This window comes from Protopterus annectens, chromosome 9.part0, assembly GCF_019279795.1.
Source record: "Protopterus annectens isolate FY-2018-M chromosome 9.part0, PAN1.0, whole genome shotgun sequence".
NCBI classification, from domain to species: Eukaryota; Metazoa; Chordata; order Ceratodontiformes; family Protopteridae; genus Protopterus; species Protopterus annectens.
Genome location: NC_056743.1, coordinates 608,284,191 through 608,310,863, shown reverse-complemented (window position 1 = coordinate 608,310,863; position 26,673 = coordinate 608,284,191). Strand labels below are relative to the sequence as shown.

The window sequence follows — 26,673 nt, the reverse complement described above, 5'->3', positions numbered from 1 at the left end:
TTACACTATGACAATGAAGCAGAATTTGTGGGGAACAGCACATGATTATTTGCATTAACTGTCCCCCTGAAATGCTACATTTGCACATCACCTTCACCAACAGCAGTCCCTGAATCACTCAGGCATAACACTATGCCAATCTTGCTAAAATAGGACTGTTCAGTGTTGTATATTTCTGAATCTCAGGGATTGTCTTTTTTATAACAAAGAAAATATAAAAAATAAAAATAAAGTAGAAGTACAAAGAATGCATACTTACTTGTGTACATATCTCCATGCCCTGAGGCCTTATCAACCACCATACTCAAACCAAAGCTCCTCAAATCAAAACAGTATCCAGTTTTTTCCCCCTCCTACGCTACCCAGGGTTGCTGCCTTCAGCACCCCAGGTCACCCCACTTGACCTTATCAGACTGGCACAGGATTTCATGGAGTTCATGAAATCCAAACAGCTTTTCCTGGAAAGAGAACCTGTGGCAGTAACATCTTCTCCAAAATCAGGAAAGGACATTACCATTCAAATAGAGTCAGATTTCTGTTATTCTGATTAGAAGGAACTGAATTATGTTTAGCGCTTACCCTCCTGTCAGTACCTTTACTCAGATTCAGAAGACAGCTTTCCTAAGCTTCACCTGCAGAGGACTTATCTTTTGGGGATACTGTTCACATAATGAAGGAAATTCTTTGACCGGGAGTCTAAAGAGATATCTCAGGTACAGACCCAGTACAGATAGTTTCTAAGTCTGCCTGAACTCAGACCTTCATCGTTTCTTCCAGTCCATGAAGTCTTGGATGATGTGTTCTTAGATATAGCTTTGTAGCCTGATTCACTACCCCTACCCCAAGGAAACCAGGTCACGTATATATGTTACTTGACACCCATAAGCATCTTTACAAGAACCCATTGGCAGACCCAGCTGTAGTGTCTCTGAAGTACCACAAGGAAACCACAGGGCTGCATGCAGGAATCCCATGCCAAATGATAGGGAAGGTGTAATCAGAGACTGATTTGGCAAGAAAACATACATTGCAGATACTCTGGCTATAAACACTCTCATCTATTGGTTCTATATCCTCAAATAGTTTGTGTCTGTACAGGAACAGATTAAAACCAAGGCATAGGGGATTTAAGATAAGTGACACAAGAGGGACATCCAGGACTTGTGCAGTACTTGTCTGCAGGTGTCCATCCTCTCACGTAAATGTGGCTATGATGCTTTGGCTGTATCATGAGGACAACTGCTATGGGGTCTGTTACTCACAGACATGCATGGATGAGGAAGCAACTCCTCACAGAGCATTGTAAAGCTGAACTCCTTAATGCCTTCTTGGACTAGGAGTTTCTCTTTGGACCCTCCGCTGAGAATGTGTTTCAGAAAATGAATGAAAAGGGGAAAACTATATCTGTCAAATAACTGTACCTTTCACCATCACCTACATACAACAGACATTATCCTACTAACTCTTGGCTTTTTACCCCAAACAAGACAAATCAAAGGATTCAGAGGGGAAAGGAGCAAGTTCCAGAAAAAAATGGTAACATGACTGTCACCCTAATCCTAGGGCATCTAAGGACTATGGACCCAGGACCCAGTGGGGAGCAACTGTGACTATCCCAAGCACCTTTATTCCCCTCCCCTCCCAAATCTTAGCTGACCCAATCTCAATCAGAAACTTGAGGGAAAGTTTTCTTTTTTTCCACAGCCTAGGAACAAGTTACAGAAGACAACTGGTTGCTCAAAACCATAAGGTAAGGCTGCTACTTTCCACATTGGAGGACTCCTCTCTTTTTAGGAATTTCTTTAGTCCTTAAACAACAGATACCTTATTCCCAGCCAGATCCTGGATGTTTTAAAACATGGATCCATTTACTTTATCACCCCAAGGAGAGGCAAGCACAGAATTCTGCACAAGGCTCTTCCTTTGTCCCAGAAAGGAGGGATCACAGAGATTATTATTAGACATTTCCAGACTAAACAAACTTCTACTAGTATCAGTTCAAAATGGTTACCCTTCACAAATTACTACTTGTCATCCTGCCAGGGACATGGTTAATAACCTTGGACTTAAAGGATGACCACCTGCAAAGTTCCTATGTTTAAGAGCAAGGGATCACACTTTTTCTGTCCCTTACCATTTGGCTTATCTACTGCACCCAGGGAGCTTACCAAATATTTGGCACAAGTCATTACCTTCCACAGGAAAAAAGGGGGTACATATATGTTCTTACCTGGATGACTACCTGATTTAAGCAGCATCTCTAAGAGCTCCGTAGAACTATGCAATCCAGAATGGAATGCATTCAGACAGAAGCCCTAACCCTCAATGTCTAAAGGTACCAGCTATGTCCTGCTACTCAGGTCATCTTTTGGGGCAGACCTTGATTCTATTTAATAGAAAGCTTTTCTTCCCAAGGACAAGATTATCCCCCTCTCTCATTATTTCAAACACATTAACACCCATTCAACCATGTCAACCTGAGATGTCTTCAGGCTCAAGGGTTACATGGGATCTTGCAAACTGAAGGTCCCCATAGCCAAACTCCACATGAGAACTTTACAGTGGTTCCTGGAAACGTGGTGTTCACTGCACAAGTAATCCCCAGAGAGTACTGTTCTTTTCATCCTTTGCCTAAAAAAGGAGATCTTGTGGTGGGAAGAGAGCATCACAAAAAACAAGATTTGACCTGGATGGGCACACTTGGGAACCTAGGAAGTGCAAGGCACATGGGACAGGTATATGCCACAACACACAAAAATAATGAAATAATGACAGCCATCCCAGCTATGTGGCATTTAAAGACAAAATGAAACCAGAGCCCTTAAAAATCCTGTCAGATAACATCAAAGTCATGTGGTATGTAAACAAGCAGGAAGGTGCCCACTCTTACCATCTGTACAAACTAGAAATTGAATTACAGCAGCTGGCCCAGGATCTGAACCTGTCACCAATAGTTGTTACATTCTAGGGCAAGAGAATCTGTCAGCAGACAACCTGTCCCTCATAGATCCAAATCAATGGATGTTGAAGAGTGAAAACTTTCTCAACCTAGTCCACCAGTGAGTTTTTCTCAAGTTATACCTCTTTGTGTTTTCCCAGAACAGACTGCTGAGGAAGTTCTTCTCCAGAATCCCTCAGAGAGGGGTGTGGAAGATGGACATCCTCACCTTCTCTTGCACTGAACTCACTCTATACGCCTTCCCTCCATTGCTTCTCATTAGCAGGGTATTGCAGAAAACAAAGGAAGATGGCCAACGATTACTTTCACTGCACCAACAATAGTCTTCCCTTCTGCTCTCCCCTCAATAGGGGGGACCAGATCCTTGCCACTGTGAGGGTGCTTTTCAGAATAAGGAGTCTGTTATTTACCCAAACCTCAAAAACCTCAACCTCACAGGTTGGATGATGTATCCTTGATTTCAGCTAGGCATCAGTGTACTGAGGACATGACATCTGTTCTCAGGGTAGCCAGAAAGCCAACTAACTGGAAATCATAAACTGCTAAGTGGGAAAAGGTTTTCTGTTTGGTGCCAATATAAGGAGCTACTACTAAGGGACTTTTTTTTTCTATTAGCACAGGTCATTGTGCTATTTATCCTCAGTCTATAAAAAAAGGTTTGTCCTGTTCATCCATTGAGTTATATATCTCTGCCATCTATGCATTCCTGCCCGTGTCTCCCCTGCCTACTTTCATCCACACATGAAGTAGTTCCTCAATGGAATATTGCATCTAAAATGCTGGAGACAACCCATTCCTACCTGTGACCCCAACCTTGTCTTATAGAAATTTACTCGGCCTCCATATGAGCCAGCTGCCTCAGCAGCCATCAAAATGCTCACCTGGAAAACCTCTCTTCTGCTAGACACATTCCTAAACTTCAAGCCATCTTGTTCAAGGAGCCTTTCCTGACCTTCTATAAAGACAAAATCACATTTAGGACTAATTTATTACCAAAGCCACATCAGAGCTGTTTTCTAACCACACCATTTATCTTCCAGTCTTCTTAAATCCACATAACAAACAAGAACAAATTATCTACACCTCCACTGGATGTTCACAGGCAACTGAAATTCTACTTACATAGGACCAAATTCCTTAATAGGCTAGACCAACTTCTGCTTACCTTTGCAGAATTCATGGAAGGGAGACCTATGAGAAAACAGATAGTATCAAAATGGATAGCCTATTGCACTGCCTTCTGATGTTAACATTATGAAAAACAGGCTCCTATTTGCATTATAGCATATTATACCAGGGCAAAGACAGCAACCATATCCTTTCTAAATGGCAACAACTTAGTCCATGCTGGAAGCAGCCACATGGCCTTCTGGTCGCAGCTTCACAAAATATTAAAACCTTGGTGCTTTATCTACAGTGAAATATGGTTTCTCGTCTCCTATACTGCAAGATCCTCATCTTCCTAGCACTGAGCTCTTGCCAACCACATTTTTATGATCTGCGCCAGACACAATACTGCAGCAGTTACTACAGTGAACATAGTGCAGTTGTGTTAGAAATGTACCATAACTGTAGATATTTGAGTAGATCACTGTCACAGTACTCGCCCCTCTCTCATCTACACTTCCTTAATTTCTCTGTCTCTGTCTCTCTCTCCCATTCTCTCACCTACCTGGGTTTGTGGTGGGTACGATGCTCTAACACTAGCCTTCCATTCCCTTCTGCTACTCCTAGCTAGGGTCCGTAGTAAGGTTGGCTGTGCAAGCCAAGGACACAGTTGGACTTTGGGCAAGAAGTACCTAACTATAGTGCTTGTTTTTGACCCTTTTATACCACTGACATCCCAATGTTGAGTAGGGAGTGCATCTGCTAGATGGGGAATGTGAAGATAGGTGAAGGCTGCCAGCCTAGCCAGATAGAATTCTGTAGATAATTCTGTCATTTGTAAATATTAATGTAAGCCACAGGCTTATTCACTTAAATGTGAAAAGACTGCATTGGATATTGAACTGCAAAAATGTAACAACAGTGCAGTAAGAAAGCTAAGTCAAGCATTTTATGACTGTCTTTGATGTCAAAATTTGGAGTTGATATGTCTAGAGGGAGGCATCCTGCCTGTTGTTTTAAGACCAGAGTTAATGGCTAGAATTTGCATGTATAAATGTCCTTTATTGCTCTGTTTTCTGAAGAGGTGTAAAGAATGTAAATGTAGTTTCTGTTAGCCTGGGAACACCAGAGAAGTGTGAAGAATGATGTCATGTGAAGCAGCTCTGTGTTATCAATTTAAAGAGAGAGAATCAGAGAGCTCAGAGCATTTTGTCTTGAGAACATCCATCACCAGCACTGCTTTGCTCTAGATGCAAGTTTAGAACTGTGTTTTCTCTTAGATATAGCTAGGAAATAGGAATATTAGACTAGTTTGTTTTTTTGGGTGCCTTCTGTGCAGAGTCTGCATGTCCTCCCTGTGGTTGCTTGGGTTTCCTCCAGGTGCTCCGGTTTCCTCCCACATCCCAAAGACATGCTATAGGTGGATTGGATACTCTAAACAGGCCCTAGGCATGAGTGCGTGCGTGTGTGTGCCTTCTGTGGAAGGCTGGGCACCGGGCTGGCAACTCAACACTTTAAAACTCCACTGCCAATCATGAGCGGACAGCTGATCTGCTGTGGCAAACCCTAACCGGGAAAAAGCCAAAAGAGGAAGAAGACAACTAGTTTGTTTTTTCTGTGATGTCAGAACTTTTCTACGGTATTATTTTAAGTATTTCTCTGTGATCCCTGAACTCTTGACTAGCACTGTGTAGTAACAAATATTGTCTTGTGTTTTTATTATTAATTATTAAATATTTTTAAACCTTTCAATGGTAGCTGTTTTATGCAGAATTAATTTAAGCTCTAGAGTACATTGCATGTATATAGTGATACTGTACCAAGTCACTCTAATAAGCCTTGACTGTTCAGTCACACTTACCATTTGGATAATAATATTGCACAGTAATAACTGGACACCCTTTTAAGGGCCCTTGATTAGCTGATAAATATTAGTGGGTGGTGGCAGCTGGTACTACCATTTAGGCTGGGCAGAAAAGGGGCACAGCTGGAGAACCTGTGCCAGCCTTTCCCAGGAGTGTCTGCATGGTTGTATACAATTCTTATCTCAAAGTGTGTTTGTGTCAGCTACTTGGGCAGGGACATGAAGCACTGGTTGGACAGAGAGGGTACTGGAGGTTTCAGCTTGCCCACTAGGCTGAGATCTGGACCCTATAGCTGTGCCAGTGGGGAGTCTTATTGGGGACCTGGAGAGAAAGGGAGAAACCAGCCCCAGACTGACTGTGATCTCTGTGTGCTCTTAAGGGAAATTGTACTTTACTGTGTGTGTATTTATTATCCTTTCCCTATATGGACGCCCCTCACTGGTGTTAGTGGTGAGGACTGAGGCTCCTTGATTGCTGGGTCAGTGCAAGGGCATCACATATTAATTGTTTAGCAGTGGTGGGATATCCACACCACATATTAATTGGTTGGCAAATATTAATCAGCTTGTATTGGTGTGGTTAGAGTGAATTCCTGTAGCTTGTTTACAGTGATCACTGAAGGTGGTTTGTACTCTAAATCAGCCAAGCAGTGAATACTTAGAGTTCAGATCACAATTGTTTTATTTATTTTGTTAGCTTAGTTAGTCTGGGAGAGCAGGCAGCATGTCAGCAGAGGAGTACGGAAAGCTGACAAGGAGCCAGCTGGCTGAGATGTGCCAGGCTAGGAGACTGGTGCATGGAAACCTGACTAAGGCAGACACGATTGCAGCTTTGGTCACAGCTGCATCAGAAAACAGCAACCAGGAGGACAATCAGATTGGCAGTGGAGATGTACCACCCTCACAGAATGGACAGCTCAGTCTTTCTGTAGTGGACTTAAAAATCCATCTGGAACTAAAGACACTTGAGTTGGAGGCCAGGGATTTGGAAATAGAAGCAGCTGAGAGACTGAGATGGCTACAGGCTGAGGAGAATGAGAAATTGGTATGCCTGGAAGCTGAAGAAAAGGAGAGGCAGAGGCAGCATAAGAAGGAGATGCTGACTCTTCTCTAGAGTCATGGAGGTTATGGGGAAAGGAGTAACTGGACCCCAGAAGCACAGAAGGTCAGTAAATTTCTTCCTCAGTTTAAAGAGGGGGATAATTTTGATAATTGTATTCATATCTTTGAGAGAGTATGTAAACAGTATGATGTTGACCAAAGGCTCTGGGTATGGTTCCTGACCCTGTTACTCCATGGTAAAGCTGTAACTGTATTGTCTAAACTTGTTGATTGTGAATATTTTGATTATACTGCTGCTAGAAATCACTTTTTAGAATATTTAAAGCTAACACCTGAAATAGACACAAGGCAGATGAAAGTGTGTGTGAATATGTTGCTGAGCTGAGCACTTATTTTGATAAGTGGGTGAGTGGATGTCAGGTCATTACTTCTGAAGGGCTAGCAGACCTTTTGGTGAAGGAACAAGCCTTAGCACTTTGCCTGAGGATATGAGGATCTGGTTAGCTGATAGACCATGCGCTACTTCAGATGAGTTGGGGAGGAAGGGAGACCTATACCTAGCAAGCAGGTCATCCCTGTACAGGAAAGGGACCCCCAGTACTGCTAATTGGTTTAAAGGAACCCATGGTGGGCAGCATAGACTGCCCCAACAGAATCTGCCAGTAGCAGGGGAAGCCACTAGTCCAGGTACACGTCCAGGACCTAGAGTTAAATGTTTTGAATGCAACCAGTGGGGCCATGTGGCATGCAGATGTCCACGGAGGCAAGCTGGGGAACAAAAGGTGAGAGAGCCAGTGGGAAAGACACAATGCCAATAGTAGGTTGTCTTGAGACAACAGGGGTATGGAACTACCATCCTGCAGATGTCCTGATAGGGAAGGATTTGGATGAGGCAGTACCATGTGCTTATGCAGTTACACGCAGTTAGGCTAGGAGACAAGCATGTGGGTCTGGTAGCCTGGGGGAGACCAAGAAAGACTGCATACTTACAGCCAGGACTGGTGAGGTGGTTACTTCGGGGAGGGAACTACTCTGTAGCAGTGAGACTGAAGGTGAACCACAGCTGCTTGTGGGTACTAATGTTCCCTTGGACAGAGTGACTGCAAATGCAGAGATGAGTAGTAGTCCCCAGGCTGACAGTGAGGCACCACTGTCAGAGGATGCCAGATTTCCTGTGGAAGGGGAGCTGGGAAGGGTTACATAGAGAGAGTGGAGACAGGCTCAGCTGTCATCCACTACATTGGACGGCCTGAGGCAGGAAGCTTGGGAGGCACCTGATTCTCAAGGGAATGGGGAATCTGTATACTGGGACAAGGGTATAATGTACAGAGAGTGGACCCCTGAGGGAGGGCTAGAAGGTGAGAGGGTACAGCAGTTGATAGTGCCTAGAGTCTACAGTCTGGCTCTTCTAGCCATAGCCCATGATATTCCCTTTGCAGGTCATATGGGCATAAAATGTACAAAGAGACATATTATGCAGAACTTCTATTGGCTTGGAATTTTCAGAGATGTAACAGGGTACTGCAGGATCTTTTAGCAGTGTCAAAAGGTAGGCAAGGGAGGAGACAAGGTGAGAGCTCCTTTGATGCCTTTGCCTGTGATTGAGGAGCCGTTTCAGAGGGTAGCTATGGATATTGTGGGTCCTCTGAGTACCCCAAGTTCCACAGGGAAAAAAATATATCCTAGTGGTAGTGGATTATGCTACATGATACCCTGGGTCAGTGGCTCTGTTCTCCGCTGAGGCAGAAAAGGTGGCAAGTGCTTTGTTAGAGATTTTCAGCAGGGTAGGTTTCCCAAAAGAAATACTGACTGAAAGGCGTGCCAATTTCATGTCAGACCTGCTGGCTTGTCTGTGGAAATACTGTGGGGTGAAGCACCTAAAACCAGCCCCTACCATCCCCAGACTAATGGGCTGGTTGAGAGGTTAAACTCTATGATCAAGTCAATGGGAGGGTGGCCTAATGGTTAAGGTGTTTGCCTTGAAAACACAAGGTGCAGTTTTTTTGTCACTGAGACAATTGGCTAGGCTTAAAATTGCTCATTAGGGGCAGGGCAGTTAGTAGTACTTAGTAATAACCTATTAAAATGGTCTGATGAGACCAAGAGACAGGTTGAACTTTAGGGGGGGTAGGAAGATGTTATAATGGTTAAAGTTGTTTACCTTACAAACACAAGGGGCAGGTTCTCATTTCACATGGGGGGGGGCTTGAAATTGAATGGCCCACGAGGGTAAGTCTAAGTCTAGTATATGAATGAACCTAATGCTATGGGCATTTGCAGACCAGTTCAAGAGGGAGTGGGACAAATATTTGCCCCCTTTGTTGTTCGCTTACAGAGAGTTTCCCCAGGAATCCACAGATTTTTCACCCTTTGAGTTGCTGTATGGGCATAGGGTGAGGGGACCTCTAGATTTAATGCATGATGAGTGGGAAGGTGAGTGTGAATCTCACAAAGAGTCTGTTGTGGCATATGGCCTAAACCTCAGAACAAGGTTCAGGGAACTCATGGGCTTGGCCCAGGAGAACCTGGCAAAAGCCCAACAATAGAAACAGGTGTGGTATGACAGGAATGCTTGAGCTGGAGAGTATGCTGTATGGCAGCAGGTAATGCTTCTTATTCCTGTCAGACACAACAAGCTGCAAGCAGCTTGGGAGGGACCCTACAAGGTGGTAAGAAAGGTAAGTGATGTTAACTACATGGTGGAACTGTTAGGCAGAAGACAGGGGCACAAAGTGTACCATGTTAAGATGATGAAACCTTACCATGATAGGGAGGGGCTTGTGCTGAGCATTTGCAGTGGATGACAGGAGGAGTCTGATTGAGATCTGGTGATTGATCTTCTGAATGAGGCTCGGACTGACACCTCAGTGGAAGGGGTAGCAATGTCCCAGCAACTATCTCTTACCCAGGTTCGAGAAATCAGAGCAGTGTTACAGGAGTTTGGAGACATGTTCACTTGAAAACCAGGGTTCACCCACCTGGTGCAGCACCAGGTGGATACAGCACCCCAAAGGCCTATTAGGCAGGCCCCTTATAGGGTGCCTGAGAGAGGCAAACAGACTCTGAGGGAGGAGATACAGGAGATGTTGGAACTAGGGGTGTTCCAAGATTCCAACAGTCCCTGGGCCTCCCCAGTGGTGCTGGTGCCAAAAAAGGATGGCAGCATCAGGGTCTGTGTGGACTACAGGAAATTAAATAGTCAAACAGAGTCAGATGCTTACCCCATGCCTAGGACAGATGAGGCCCTAGAACAGCTGGGTGGGGCTAAGTATCTTACAACTATTGCTCTTACCAAGGGTTACTGGCAGGTGCCCTTGACTCCCAGTGTTAGAGAGAAGTCAGCCTTTGTGACTCCTTTTGGCTTGTATGACTTCACAAAAATGCCCTTTGGGATGAAAAATGTCCAGCGACTTTCCAGAGGATGTTAGATAATTTCCTAGCAGGAGCAGGAGGGTTTGCCCTTGCTTACCTAGATGATATTACCATCTACAGCCATTCCTGGCAAGAGCACCTTCAACATGTCTGGGAGGTGCTGGGCAGACTACAGAGGGCAGGGTTGACCATTAAGCCGAGCAGATGTCAGATGGGTATGGCAGAAGACTCCTACATGGGGCTTAGAATGGGGAGTGGTAAGATCAGACCAGAACCTGCCAAAGTAGAAGCCATTCGGGCATGGCCTGCACCTGTTACCAAAAAGCAGATGAGGGCATTCTTAGAGACAGCAGGGTACTACAGAAAGTTTGTCTCCAGCTATAGTACCATAGCTGCTCCCCTCACAGACATGATAAGGAAGAACAGGCCAGATAAGGTAGTGTGGACCCCAGCATGTGAGAAGGCATTCCAGCAGCTTAAAGAAGCTTTGGGAGGACCCTCTGTGTTAGCCAGTCCAGATTACATCAAATAATTTGTCGTGCAGGTGGATGCTTCAAACCATGGGGTGGGGGCTGTACTTAGCCAGATTACTTTAGAGGGAGAAGAGCAGCCAGTGGTTTATCTCAGTCATAGTTTCCAAGCCAGGGAGGAATGCTATGCGCTGTAGAAAAGGAATGTCTAGTCAGTGTGTGGGCACTGCAGAAACTTCAGCCTTATCTGTATGGAAGAAAATTCACTGTAGTGACAGATCACAATCTCCTAACATGGTTAAACAAAACCAGCCAGCAAAATGCCAAGTTGCTAAGATGGAGTCTAGGATTGCAAGCATATGATATGTCATTGCAGCACCATAGTGGGATTGGCAATGGCAATGCAGATTGGCTCTCAAGAACGTTCTCAAGGGTCACTTGAAAAACTAGCTTGAGTTTTTCGGGGGGGGGGGTGTGAAGATAGGTAAAGGCTGCCAGCCTAGCCAGATAGAATTTTGTAGATAATTCTATCAATTGTAAATATTAATGTAAGACACAGGCTTGTTCTCTTAAACGTGAAAAGACTGCATTGGATATTGAACTGCAAAAATGTAATAACAGTGCACTCTGCTGTAAGAAAGCTAAGTCAAGCATTTTATGACTGTCTTTGATGTCAAAATTCAGAGCCAATATGTCTAGAGGGAGGCATCCTGCCTATTGTTTTAAGACCAGAGTTAATGGCTAGAATTTGCATGTATAAATGTCCTTTATTGCTCTGGTTTTGACCAGGTGTAAAGAATGTAAATGTATTTTCTGTTAGCCTGGGAACACAAGAGAAGTGTGAAGAATGATGCCATGTGAAGCAGCTCTGTGTTATCAATTTAAAGAGAGAGAATCAGACAGCTCACTGCATTTTCTCTTGAGAACGTCTAACATCACCACCACTGCTTTGCTCTAGTTGTAAACTATTTAGAACTGTTTTCTCTTAGATATAGCTAGGAAATAGGAAGATTAGACTAGATTGTTTTTCTGTGATGTCAGAACTTTTCTATGGTGTTATTTTAAGTATTTCTCTGTTATCTCTGAACTATTGACTAGCACTGTGTAGTAAGAAGTATTGTCTTGTGTTTTTATTATTTATTATTAAATATTTTTAAACCTTTCAATGGTGGCTGTTTTATGTAGAGTTAATTTAAGCTCTAGAGTACATTGCATGTATATAGTGATACTGTACCAAGACACACTAATAAGTCTTGACTGTTCAGTCACACTTACCATTTGGATAATAATATTGCACAGTAATAATTGGACACCCTTTTAAGGGCCTTTGAGTAGCTGATAAATATTAGTGGATGGTGGCAGCTGGTACTACCTTTTAGACTGGGCAGAAAATGGGCACAGTTGGAGAACTTATGCCAGCCATCCCCAGGAGTGTCTGTGTGGTTGTATATAACTCTCACCATAAAGTGTGTGTGTGTGTCAGCTACTTGGGCAGGGACATGAAGCACTGGTTGGGCAGAGAGGGTGCTGGAGGTTTTAGCTTGCCCACTAGGCTGAGATCTGGACCCTATAGCTGTGCCAGTGGGGAGTCTTATTGGGGACCTGGAGAGAAAGGGAGAAACCAGCCCCAGACTGACTGTGATCTTTGTGTGCTCTTAAGGGAAATTATACTTTACTGTGTGTGTGTGTATTTATTATCCTTTCCCTATATGGATGCCCCTCACTGGTGTTAGTGGTGAGGATTGGGGCTCCTTGATTGCTGGGCCAGTGCAAGGGCATCACAGGGATGTTGAAAATTTCTCTAGTATTCAGGCCAACCATGTGCTCCTACAGGCAGGAATCCCCAAGAATCAGGACTGCAAAAGTGATTTACTCAGACATTGACAATTATGGTAAGTTCCTAATGCAACTGTACTTTCCATTTACTTTTGTTTCAGTGAAGATAGTTAAATATGTTTAGTCTATTCAACAAATTATAAAACAGAAATTCTTGTTTTTCCTAATCACCTTTTGCCACTTATAAACAATGTTGAGAAACTGTTTATAACTGTGTCTAAGATCATTTGCTGTATTTTGCTGTTGCCATCCAAGCTGAAGTTCCTTTGTTTGTCTTCAGATAGTATCATCAAATGAGAACACATATGATGTGGTACTTAAGGATCTAGGTCCACCTATCATTGCCCGCTTCATACGCATCTTCCCTGGAGCAGATCGTGCAATGAGTGTGTGCCTGCGAGTTGAACTATACGGGTGTCTGTGGCAAGGTAAATGGCACTTTATAAACTAAAGAAACAATGCCTCAGCAATTAAAACTTACATATTCAGAAATATCTTTTATTTTTTTAATTTTGTGTATTTGTAACAGGAAACTCACAGTTTTTCTGCATCTATGTATGTACTCATTTATGAATTTATTTTAGTTTGTTTACTGGGGAACATACCTCTCAACTGTACAGATTTTCGCGTCATATTTTTTGTTATGTTTCTCCTAAAATCTGTACCTTTCTGGCAAATAGCTGAGGACTGATTACAAGTGGCCCATTTCAGTCTCAGACTGGGATCAAAAAGGAAGTCAGAATTGCACTTAACAGTAACAGTATACTGAAAATATATACATATATATGAATAAATTGGTGTGTACCTCCAAAATTCTTCCAACTACAACTGATCCCCTTTCCATATGTGAAAAATATTGTCCATCATGGTTTGGACTTTATTATCAGCTGCAGTAAAATGGCAGCAGTTATGGTAAAGGGGCTTTCATGTGGAAGACTCCTGAATATGGAAGTGTTCTCAGCTCCTTAGGGGATAACAAAGTCTAAAGAAATTGACTTCTCTGGATGCAGTTGAAAAACAGATTAATATTCAAACCAGGCATGCTGAAAGATGTTTTTCTCTGAACAAAAGACTGCATGGGTACTGAATAGATGAAAGTGGCAGTTAAGAGATGGCATAGCATTTTTATCTAGTCATGGTTTAACAATATGAACTGTAAATAGGCTGCAGTGAAGCTGTCATCTTATAATGTGCAAGTACCATTTCTCACAAAGTATTTTTTTTCTTATAGTAGAATTGGTTTAGGAGTACACTGAGAGGGGTATTACCTTTTTATTAAGATATTCAGTTGCTGCACTGCTGTTTGTATGAAAAAATAACAATAGTATTTTAAGCCCAGTGAGCTTAGGACATAGGATGCGTACAACTGGATATATGTAGGGTTGCCACCTTTCATTGTGGCTAAAACCGGAGTAAAGCCACACCCCTTGCATCACCAGTAAACCTGCCCACCCCAACCCTCTCTCCCACCCATATTCTTATTAGGGAAGAAGTTCCTACTACGATTGTCAAATGCTATCCTGAGTCAGAGCCTTCTCAGCTTTCTAGGGAGGACATTCGTTTAAAAAAGAAACAGAAAACTAAACATGTTTCTACTGCTCCTAGGAATCCACAGAGTAAGTGCCAGGCCTTTATTCATGTCTTATTTAATGCTTTACTGTCATTAAGGTCTCCTCAAGGGATTTTAGTTCCTGGTCCTTTTTACAACTACAAGGCCCAGGGAATGGAATTCTTCTGAGGAAGAGCTGGATTCTTATGAAGAATCCCTTACTTATTCTAATCAGATTTTCTCTCCTTTGGACTATGGTTCAGAGGAAGAGGAACCTAATAGCCCTGATACTCCTGCTGAGGAAATTTCCTTTGGGGACACAGACTCTAGGATGATGGACTTTTTAAGTGGGATTGTACTGAGGTCTCGAATATACATAAGAGGTACTATGACTTACTGCAGATGGAATCTCCTAAATTTGTGGCTATTCCTCCTGTTTTGGCTGCTTTACCTGGATGGTTTTTCTAATTCCTCAAGTGCCTGATTCTCTGCCCCTTGCTCCCAAGAAGCCTGATATGTTTATAGAGCACCTGATGATTGTTCTTTTTTGTTCAAATGTCCTACTGCTAACCCCTCTGTGTTGTCTGTAACCTCTGATAAGCAGGCTCAATTGCTTCCTTCGTCCAAGTTACTGCCTTCTGACAAGGACAGCAGAACCATGGATAGGCTGGGTAAGAAGGTTTATACCTTGGCTACTATAACCTTTAGGGCAATTAATTATCAGACCCATATATATTTAGGCATGTGTTGGCTCTTTTTTTCTCAGGCTTTTCAGCTTTTTTCTGATCTTCCAGAATCAGTAAATTTTCTGCTCTTTCCTTGCTAGGGACTTCCTCTCATGTAGTTCTTCGTTTGATCAAATGTAGTTATGATGCAGCAGATGCTGCTTCTATGGCTGCTGTTTTGGTTCAGTAATGAGGAAGTATTCTTGGCTTAGGCTTCAATCTTCATCTGATGATATTAAGACTAAGTTGATGGATGTTTCTCTGGATAATAAACTTTTGTTTGGGGAAGTGGCTACTGGCTTAAGTCTGTTCAGGACAAGGGGAAGGCCTTACAGGAGCATAAACATGTGTTTGTTTCTCCTGTGCCTAAATTTCAGAGAAACTACCCTTCTAAGTTAGTTTTTTTTTTCACTGGCAATCTCGGCTTCCTGCTAAAGTTAAAAAGTGTGGTAAACAGGCTCCTCCTGCTAAGGACACTCAGAGTGCAGGAATTCAGAAGCCTTCCTTTCCTAACAAATGAGGTACTGTCTTCACTATCTGCCTGTTCCCAGTCACATTCCTTTTTCTTTTCGTCTCTCTCATTCTCTTCCCATTTGGCTTCGCATCACCCAAGATTCTTGAGTTCTGTCAGTCATTCCTCATGGGTTCTTCATGGTGTGGATATCCTTGTCCTCTTTTTATGGGCATTCTTCAGCCTCCTTGGGAATAACTTCCTATTTTCCAGAGGTCCTTCAAGATCTCTTGTCTCAGGGTACTATTCAAGAGGTGCCTGTGTCCCAAAGGGGGAAGGGTTTTTATACAAGGATGCTTCAAGTCCCCAGAAAAGAGGATACTTGGAGACTGATTCTAGACCTCTCTCATCTAAACACTCTTCTGAAGGTGCATTCCTTTTGAATGTTGTCCCTTCAGACTGTTTCCTCTCTTGTTTCCTCAGGCCTTTCTGGTGTCTCTGGATCTCAAGAATGCTTATCTTCATATTACGATCTCTCCTCTTTTCAAGAAGTTTTTGTGTTTTTCTCTTGCTTCCTGGCATTTTCAGTTCTTTGCTTCACCCTCTGGCCTTTCTATGGTCCCAAGGGTGTTCACCAAATGCCTCTCTCCTGTGATTGTTTTATGCAGACTTCAAGGGATCCAAATATTTCCATATTTGAACAATGTGGTGATTCAGGCATCCTCTCCGGAGGTCCTTTTGCAAAATCGTCATTTTGCTGTTCCTCTTCTTCAAAGCCTGGAGTTTACGATAAACTTTAAAAAGTCTTCTTTAATTCCTTCTCAGGATCATGTCATTCTGGGTTGCAGGATTCCGATGGTGCCAATACTGGCATCCCTGCCTCCTCCAAAGGCCTTAACTCTCATTTCTTACTTTCAAACTCTTCTTCCCCTGGCCTCCATTACAGCCAGGGAGTTTCTGAGAGCTCTGGGTTTCATGTTTCCATCATTCTGATGCTCCCTCTGGCCAAACTCCACATGAGGAAGTTCCAGTGGTTTCTGAAGTCATTGTGGCTTCAACATACGCATCCTGTAGACTTTACAGTTCCTCTTCTTCCTTATCTCAAGAAGGAACTTCTCTGGTGGATTCAGCAGCTGTCTCTGAATCCAGGCTCCCTTTTCATCCCCCTCTTCCCTTTCAGTATCTGTTCACAGACACTTCAGATGTGGGATGGGGAACAACTTTTGGCTCACTGAAGGTATAGGGAGTGTGGTTGCCTCACCAGCAGAAAGAGCACATCAGTGTCAAAGAGATGAGAGCTCTTATGCTGGGTCTTCAGGCCATTCATCCTCTTTTCTGTCCAGGGCCCCCCAAGGTATTCACAGACAATACCACAGTTATGTGGTATGTTAGCAAATGGGGGAGCAAGATATTAACCTCTTCGCAGGCTGGCACTTCTGGTATGGGATCTGGCTGTCAGATATCAAGTGACTCTTATTCCTGCAGATCAGAACATTATGGCAGACACTCTAAGCAGGTCCTTCACTCAATCCCATGAAAGGATGCTTCACAGGGATGTGTTTCTGGACAGTGTTCACTAGCGGGGTACTCCTCAAGTAGATCTATTTGCCTCACCTCTGAACAGTCAACTTCCTCTGATTTGTGCCAGAGTCCCAGGTCCTCTGGTGTGGAAGGTGGACGCTCTTTCATTTTCTTGGAAGGATATGTTTCTTTATGCATTCCTTCCTCTTCCTCTCATTCCAAAAGTCCTGTTCAAGATTCAACAGGATGCTCCCAAAATATTGTTGGTGACTCCCTTTTGGCTGTGACAGCACTGGTTCCCAGTCCTTCTGCATTTAGTCAAGGCAATCATCCCAAGTTGCCTCACAGAATGAATCTACTCACACAACACAAGGGATTTCTCATCCATCCCCACCTGTCCATGCTTCAAATGACACTGTGGGTGATATGGTTTTGATTCCACCTTTTCCTGAGGATGTGCTGCAGGTCCTGCAGGAGGTCAGGAAACTTACTACTAGAAAATCCTACTTATCCAAATGGAAGAGGTTTTCTATTTGGTGTCTTTCTTGTAACCTGGACCCACTTATTGTGGATGTTACTTTGGTTCTCTCTTATTTGTGTGAGTTACTCAATGCTGGTTTGGTCTATTCTTCTATTAAGGCCCACTTATCAGCTCTTTCTGCTTGTCTGCCTTTAACTTCTCCTTTACCTTCTAGATTTGAGGCTAATCAATTTCTTAAAGGTGCCTTTAATATTAGACCTTCCAGAAAGCCTGTTCTTCCTCCCTGGGATCTTATTTTTTTTCAGGAGAAATTGATTCAGGCTCCTTTTGAACCTGCTGTTTCAACTTCCTTGCAACATTGTTCTTGGAAGACAGTTCTTTTGTTAGCTCATATGTCTGCCAGATGGGTGTCTTGAGTTGCAAGCCCTTATGGATTGTCTGCTTTTTTTGATATTCCACGATGACAGGGTGTCCTTGCGTACTAATCCTTTTTCTATGCCTAATGTAGTTAATGAGTTGTCAATCATTTTATTAATTTGCCTACTTTTTCCCCTCTCCGCAATCTAACAGTAAGAGGGTGCTGCATACTTTGGACGTGCATAGACAGCTCAGATTTTATTTGGATAAGACTAAAGCTATCAGAAAATCTGATCAGTTGTTCGTTTCCTTTCATAGGCAGGTACTAGGCTATCACCTAGCCAGAAAGGTACCCTGGCTTTCACCACCCAAAAAAATTATTTTCCTATGCCCCTGTCAAGCAGAGCCACAGAGGTGATCCCTGGGGTGAATTTCCTATTTCCCATCCAGTCATCAAGATTTTTTTTTTGAAGAGTCCTAATGAGGAGCTTTGTTTGATATAGATAGGTAGTTTGTTTCAGAGTATGGGAAGTCTCTGGGGCAGGAATCTATCCCTCCAGCATGTTCTGTTTCTTGTGGTGACAAGGTTTAGGTCCCTAGAAGGTGTAGCTTGGATGGATTGGGATTTCTTTAAGTGGAGCATGTCCAACAGCTATGGGTTTGACATAGCTTTGTATGTTAGGCAGAGATCGCCTGTGAGTACGTGATATGCGATGGAGTAAAGCTGGAGTTTTTTGAGACGGTCTGTGTAGGGCATCTGTTTGAGGCCAGTAATCCTCTTTTTGAGGTATTTCTGCCGGCTTTCCAGTTGTTGTAGATGTCTTGTGAGGTACATACCAAAAGGGGCATTGTACTCTATAATGGGTCTAATGAGTGACAAGTAGAGGGGAACAATGACCTCTTTTTTCCTGGATGAGAAACCTTTTGTAATGAGGTGCAACACATAGAAGGATTTCCTGACTACTGTGGTGATGTGATTATCAAAGGAGAGACTACTGTCCACCTGTGTCCCAAGGTCTCTTATCACACTTTCGGTGTTAAGTAGACTACCACCTATGTGGTAGCTCATGGGTACAGAGTTTTTATCAAAGGGGATGAAAATGCACTTTTTGGCATTGAGCTTGAGGCCATGGCTTTGACACCAGGCATCTGTCTCAGTGAGGCCCTTTTGTAGGATGTCCACATTGTAAGGAGTTTCAGTTATGGCTCCTACTTTGCAGTCATCTGTGAACTTCATTAGCCAAAGACCTTCTGTGTTAGTCTGTACTTCAGAAGAGTAGATACCAAACAGGAGAGGACCCAGACTAAACCCTGTGGTAATCCACTTGTCACTGGTCTGAAGTCGCATTTGGAGTCTGCTACTTTCACAGTGTGGGTTCTGCCAGTGAGCCAGTTGGCAACCCATCTTGTGACACAGGGATTTATACCTAGTTTAGTGAGTTTATCTATAATTACAGAGTGGGGGATGGTGTCAAAAGCCTTGGCGAGATCTAGATAGGCTGTGTGAACCACCTTACCCTCGTCTACGGCTTTGGTTACTGCTTCAAAGAAGTCAGTCAGGTTTAGGAGACATGATCTGCCTTTTACAAACCCAAACTGGGTGGGGTCCAGAGTTTAGAGATTACTAGTGTCTTTGTTTATAAGTTCCATGATGATATGTTCCATGGCCTTGCGGACCAGGCTCATTAGGCTAATGGGACGGTAGTTCCCGGGGTCTGTGGTGGCTCTCCCTTTGTGGAGTGGGATAACCATCGCTGTGCACTATTCAGTGGGCACAAAGCCTGAGGTGAGGCTATGATTGAACATGGTGCTTAGGTGGGGTGCCAGTTCATTCTGTACTTCATGTAGAACGCAGCCTGGGATGTTGTCAGGTCCCATGGATGCTGTGTTTTTGGCTTTGGAGAGTGCAGTTTTTACCTGTGCAGCCATGATTACAGGAACTTTGCAATCTTCTGGTATAGAGAAGGGCCCTTTAGTGGGTGGGGGGGGGTAAAGTTAGCAATTAACCTATCTGCCAGGATGTTGGCAATATCAGTTGGTTCTGTATATTTAGTGCCATTGTGCTGTAACTCAGAGCAGATCTGAGTGTTGCCATTGAGATTCTTAACATAGCTATAGAATGCTTTGTGATTGTCTTTGGAATCAGTGGTGATTTTGTTTTCATAACTAGCTTTGGAGGATTTTATGAGGGATGTCAACTTCTTACTGAGTCTGACCAGGAAGTTCTTCCAGTCATGGGATTTTACTCTTTTTTGCAACAGTTTCTTTCTTCTGTTGTAGAGTTTGTTTATGGCAGGGGACCACCAGATTGACTTCCTTTTTTGGAGGATAGCATATTGGTTTTGTTAGGGATAGCACGATCCATGCACTTGTATAAGTGCTTATAAAGTGCATTTGTGTAGGATTCAGCAGTCGTACCTCTATTGTCCATCTGCATGGGTGTTGTGAAGTTTACCACTTCTGTCTTAAGAAGCGTGAAGTTGGCTTTGGAGAAATATTTTACAGTGGTTTTCCTAATGGGGGGTGAGGGTGGGATGTGGATGTCTAGGCTGATTAGCTTGAGGTCGGATCTGACCAACGAGGAATTGACCTCTGGTGCGAAACACCGGTCTCCCATGTTGGTATTGACCAGGTCTAGGATATTGCTGCCCCCTGGTGGGGGTGTGGATAAGTTAATCCAAGGCACTGGAAGTTATGAATTCCAGAAAACGTTGACAAAAGATTTGGTACATGAGTAGTTTTCCCAGTTAATGGTGGGGTAGTTGAAATCGACCATTATTAGGGTGTTAGTTTGTACACTAATATTTTCCTGTGTATCATGAAATGAGGAGTGGGAATCCTGGGGGATCTGTAGCAAGTTACAATTTGGATTGTGGTCTTGCCCAGGGTTAGTTGCACTTGGATAATCTTGGATGCATTATGCTGAGCAACTAGCCTGGAGGTGTGGATATCCTCAATGAATATGGACACACCTCAGCCTTTAGTATTTCGGGCCAGGTTAGGTGGCCAAAAAATGTGGTATGAATTATAGCCTGGTAATGCAGAGGTGCTCTCTGGAGCCTTGAACCAGGTCTCTGTCACTGCACAGATCTCTATGTTCTCCATTTTAAGGAGTGCCTCGAGTGAATGCATTTTGAGGTTTAGACTTCTAGCATTGAGTAGCATTACCCTCAGATTTTGCTTGCTTGTATTGTTACAGTGGTGAATTTGTCATTTAAACCTTGCCTAAAAAAGGCACTATAGGGGTGGCAAGAGCCTTAACCAGTATCCGGAATCCCAAGGGTGACAGGTGCAGGCCATCTCTGGCAAAGCATCGTGGTCTGTCGATCATGTCATCCCAGGCAGACAGATACTGGATTCCCTTGGAATATACCAGAAGCTTAGCCAATTGTTGAAATCAATCATTTTGTCCTTATACTGTGGTATCATTCTGGGTGATGGCAGCATGCTACTCAGGGCTAGGGTCATAACTGCCTGGGCTACAAGACTGGAGAGCTCCTCCATGTCTCTTTTCATGTAGTCCAGGGAGGTACATCTCAGGTCATTCACACCAACATGGACAATGACAGAGTCATATTTGTACTTGTTGTGGAGTGACCTGAGTGTGTGCATTATGTGGTGGATCCTGGCACCTGACAGGCAGCTGACAGTAACTTTCTCCTTGTTTAGCCTGGTGAGTGGAACATCAGTGTACCTGACTATAGAGTCACCTATGACTAGAGTGTTGGGTACATTGTTATGCCTTATGGGCTGTGGTTGAGTGGCACACTGAGTTTGTGGGCTATGTGTCATTTGGGTTGTGTTGGGAGTTGGAGGGTTGCATGTGTTTCTGCTTTGGAGGTCTCTGTTGCTTGAGCAGATTTTTATTGAGAACCTCCGCAAATGTAGCTGTGTGTTTTGTGTTGCTATGTGTGTGTTTTGGTGGTATAGGTTTTGATGGACTATGTGATGAGTGTGGTGTGGTGCAAGTGTTTATCTTCTCCTCTTGACTGTCTAGTCCACTCTTGGGTGAAGACAGCTTTGCTTACAGTTTGGCTATATAAGTGCATCTCTCACAGGTTGTAGTGTTGGGTGGTAGGAGGAGAGGGTTGTCTGTGTACATGAGGCAATTGCTGCATTGCCCCAAGATGCCCAGATTAGACAGTAGAAAACACTGGGAGCTGACCCTTAGACATGCCTGGATAGGTGCTTATTTATTAAGTACTATAAAGTGTTTTCCTCTAGACAAATGAGGAAAGTTGAGTGGTGTAGTAATTTGTAGCTTATTTAGTGCTTACGAGTTCTGAACAAGTGCTGAGCTCAAAGAAACATATTTGAGTGCTAAAACTAAAAAAATGGCTAGTTCTAAGGGAAAATTTGAAAAGCAGACTTTATGGTGCCAGGATTAGTTTAACCCTAGTTAAGCGGCGATGCATAAAGTGTATTTTTTTTATATAACAGTAGCAAATGAGCAAACTGATTTAAACAAATTAACCAATACAATGCTAAAAACTGAGCCCCGTTCCAGCAGTCTTCGATCAGACAAGTTCTAACTGCACACTCCTGCCGCTAGGGTGCAGGGGAACCTTCTCCAAAAAGATGGTCTGCATTAGTGCTCAAGTTATACAAACAAAGCTAGATTCAGCAGGTCTGAATTTAGTCTATGCTACAGCAAACAAGGTGTACCAATTTCAGAAAGAAACAGTTCAAATAAGCAGGCACAATAAGCCTTTAACCAGAGACTCCCAGCTCAGAAGGGCAGAATCTACCCTCTCCTCCCACAAGAGTGCAGACCACACCTTCTTAATGTAAAATAACTGGCCCGAAGCCCAAGTGCTAAGTCTTTAGGACTGGCTGTTAACAAGCAAACGATTTCTACTTGGATTTCAAAGGCTATTTCTTTTTGTTGCACTTTTCATGGTGAAAGCCTTCCTTCTTTTGAAAGGCTCATTGCTTCCTCCTCCCAAGTTTCTAGATGTCCTGGACTAGTGTTCCTACTGGGGTAATCAGTTCTGAGGAGTGTTTGGCTGACATTCAGTGTACCTTAAAGCAATGACAGGCTTTGGCAGACTGGCCGGATGCCAGCCTTCCATGGCAGGTGATCCCATACGTAATGAACACTGCAGTGGTGAAGACAAGGTGTCTTTAAACCATTTTCTTTTCCATATGAGGCATAACTAAGACCGTGTCCTATTACTTTCCATCACAGATATTTTGTAACATAATGAATATATTTATTTTCTGGAGAAAATGTCATATTTATACCTTATTTGCCTGTTTTCACATTATATGTAATGGGCTGATAACTTTTTCAGAAATAACTTGAAAACACTGTCATATTTCACTTGTCAATAAATGATACATCACTAACAAGTAAATCTCTGTCAATTTACATTTTCTTTATTTCTTATAATTCAGTTACACAACTAAAGACCCATATCAAGAGTTGTCAGCTGTGGGAGTGAAGCTAAAAATGAATGGTCACCTAGAACTGAAGCAGGAGGCTTGCTTTAGAATGCCTTAAATTTGCTACTGTTCTGTCTCTAGTTATTAAACATTAAATACATTTATGTCTTTATAATGAATACAGTTAACAACAGATATTTTTCTTTCTTGCAAATCTGTGTGGCTGTTAAATTCTTTGCGTACATTAGAATCCTTAATGCATTTTTTAGCACTGTTGCAGCACTCAGCTTTAGCTTTACTGTTGTGTGGATTACTCATTTGTCAGATCACTTAATGGATTTTACTTAGTATGAGCCATGGATGTATTAAGAAGATGAAGATGAGTAAAGTACGATCTGATAAGAAGTGATTCATTTACTGTATTTTGGTTAGCAAAACATGTTCTTTCATTTATTTTCCAATTCTTCCTATATCCTATTCAGAGCAGCAGGGGAGCCAGAGTCTACTTAGACAAGTAAAAGTCATGTCTTGGATAGGAAGCCATACATCAGTGGATATAAACACAGTAAAACACACACACACACACACACACACACACACACACACACACACACACACACACACACACACCTGGGCAGGATCAGTGGTTTCACAAAACAAAGTGCATGACCACCATGGCTATGTGTTACTAAATTTATTAAACAGAGAGAGGTTAGCGCTTTCACGATTCAACAGATCGCTAAGATCAGTAGTTTGCCTTTCATGTTTTTAGATGTGGGAGGAAACAGAAGGCCCTGGCAGAAACCCATGCAAACATATTGCAAAACATGGAGATTCAGGGGAAAAAATGGACAAACAATGTAAAGCAGCACTGCTAACAGGTGCACCTCTGCATTATACTTGCTAAAAACCACTTCTCAACTGTCAGGCTGAATGCTCTCTACAGTTCTTTGTATAATGCAGTCATACAGCATCCACATTAAGGTTTAGAATTTAAATTACTGGGGCAGTTAACATACTTAATGCATTGTTTCTTTTTTGCAGATATATATCAGGACAGTTCAAAACAATATATGCAGCATAACCGAACAGTATTCAATGCAAGTAACTGTTGTATGCATAATACTAAGGAAAAGTATGAAAAAATACTGATACCTTGGCAGTTAAACAGATCTGCTAGTGTTACTTCTACAGTTATTGTGCGCAGTGTAACAGTATTTTACAAACTCCAGGACATTACTTTGTACATGCCAGAGTGTAGGTCCTTATATGACCTGTTAGAATACACCACTAAGTCATTTAAATGGCTTATTTGTAGCTGTATGCTTAAAAGACAAAACAATGCCTATTTTTAACTTCTCTCTGCATGATTCTTGTCTCTCTTACAGATGGCCTTCAGGCTTATACAGCCCCTAAGGGTCAGATCATGAATCTCTCTGAGCCTGTCCACCTGAATGACTCAACATATGATGGTTTCCATGTTCCAGAGTAAGTCTACTAACATTAGGTATCCCTGTTTGTTGTCTCTGAACAAGTACCTGTAACAGTTTTGCTATCCTGGAAATAACAGTACAGTACACTTGCTAGTGATCCACAATAACAAGAATATGAATAACAGAAGATAAACAAAGTAATTCACTAGATATATAAAATAACATTCCACATCTTTTATGAAGCATGTTCTAAAAGACACATTACAAGAAGATGATATTTGGAGTAATAAGGAGACATGATTTAATTACTGAAGCTATACTCACAAGCATGCATACAAAACATGTTAATATGTACTGTGAATTCTTAAAAACACACAAAGTATATGCATGAAATAAATACAAATTTTGATTTAAAGATGAAATAAAAATATTTCTCACCTGACTTTTAACAGTTAGTTCGAGAAGTATTTACAGCATCTTTTTATACAACATTCACAGTCTCTACAGGTGACTCTACCATTATTACGTCTCAATGTTTCAGTCTCATACAGCCTTCCCAGCAACTATGCTGTAAAATAAAAGGCATTCCTGCAGGCCTCGGCTAGGTCCTCCTTAAAGCTCTACAAAAAGGCTTTGTCTGACTTCCTTCAGGCCACATCCACAGCAGGCCCTAACTGGGCCTTCCAGCACCTGTACCCACAAATCTTTGATCAGAGACCATGCTTTACCCCACAGTGATCCTACACAACGAGGAACCAGCTTCCTGAATTTTGTCTTCTGGACTACAGTCATTTTTATACCACTAAACAGGTAGATAGCTTTTCATTACTCCTGCTAATACTGGATGATTTTTTTGAGAATTTAAAGACAAGTGGTACATTTAGAAACACTTTCCCCATTTTCCAAGCTCAAGAGTTCACAGCTACTCCCACCAACACAAAGCGATTAGAATTGCACTCGTATAGATGGGTTGCCTTAGTTTTACTGCTGTTCTGAACCTACGTTTTCCAATTCAAATACGACTTCATGTTTTGATATTGAATACAGTTGTAAAAAATATTTATTGTTCTTTCTTGAAAAGCAGAGTGGCTACTAAATTCTTCTTTGTGTGCATTATGATGCTTGAATGCATTTATTGGCACTGCTAAAGTACTTATCCTTTGGCTTCATGGCTTACTATTTTGTGGATTACTAGGCTGTCACATCACTTAATGTGTTTTCAGTCTGTATGTGCACATACAAGCTGTGTAATCACCAAACACCATTCGTAAGGAATGCTAGCAGATATTCTCACCAATCCGCAGGACATCAAAGGTAGATGAGAGTAGCTATTGCAGCATCTTCTGAGTGATGAAAACTGCCACTCAAACTGTACTTCCTCAACCCACAGCCTACACTGAAGGAAGAAGAACCCATCCTAGAAGAAATGCGAACAGCACTAAGGAAAATGAAATCAGGGAAAGCAGCAGGCTGAGATGATGCCATGGCAGATATGATGAAGATCTTGGGTGAGCTAACTGACAAAGGGGGTTTTCGTAGCAAAATATGGAGAGAAAGGTGTTTTCCAGATGACTGGAGAATAAGAATTCTAATGCTGGTGTGTACAAGAACAAAGGGGACATTCACAACTGTGGACAATACAGAGAAATCAAACTCCTGCCACACTACGTGAAGGTACTAGAGAGTGATATTGATAAATTAATACACAGAGTAGTGGACTGAAAGGCAAGAAATAAACAGGTCAGATTCAGATCAGGATGCAGTACTGCTGATCTGACATTTCAATGAGACAAGTAGTGGAGATGGGGAAAGAGTCCATCTAGGCATTCTTAGACTTAGAGAAAGAATATGAAAAGGTCCCATGAAAGCTGATTTGAACATTCCTGCAGTGGTTCAAAGTCCTTGAAACAGTGGTAGAATTGGTGCAGGCTGTACACAAGGACCTAGTGTCACATTCATGTGCAGTGTTCTGAAACACACAGGGATTCCTAGTGGTAGTAGTTGTGCCTCAGGGTTTAGATACTGGCCCACTGCAGAATGGTGGCACTGCCTAATAAAATAAATCTTTACTTGTCACAAAAGCTGTTTTTCCTTTAAAGGA

The 26,673-nt window shown here is 42.5% G+C and overlaps 1 protein-coding gene across 5 annotated transcripts in view; it reads left to right on the top strand.

Moving 5' to 3' along the window:
• Positions 1 to 26,673, top strand: part of DDR1 (discoidin domain receptor tyrosine kinase 1) — a 1,200,914-nt gene that overhangs the window by 941,429 nt on the left and 232,812 nt on the right. For all 5 annotated transcript variants that reach the window (XM_044083163.1, XM_044083162.1, XM_044083159.1 and 2 more), the window contains 2 exons: positions 12,951 to 13,098; positions 24,528 to 24,627. In XM_044083163.1, coding sequence (XP_043939098.1) covers positions 12,951 to 13,098; positions 24,528 to 24,627 — 248 coding nt within the window. The remainder of the gene's footprint in view (positions 1 to 12,950; positions 13,099 to 24,527; positions 24,628 to 26,673) is intronic.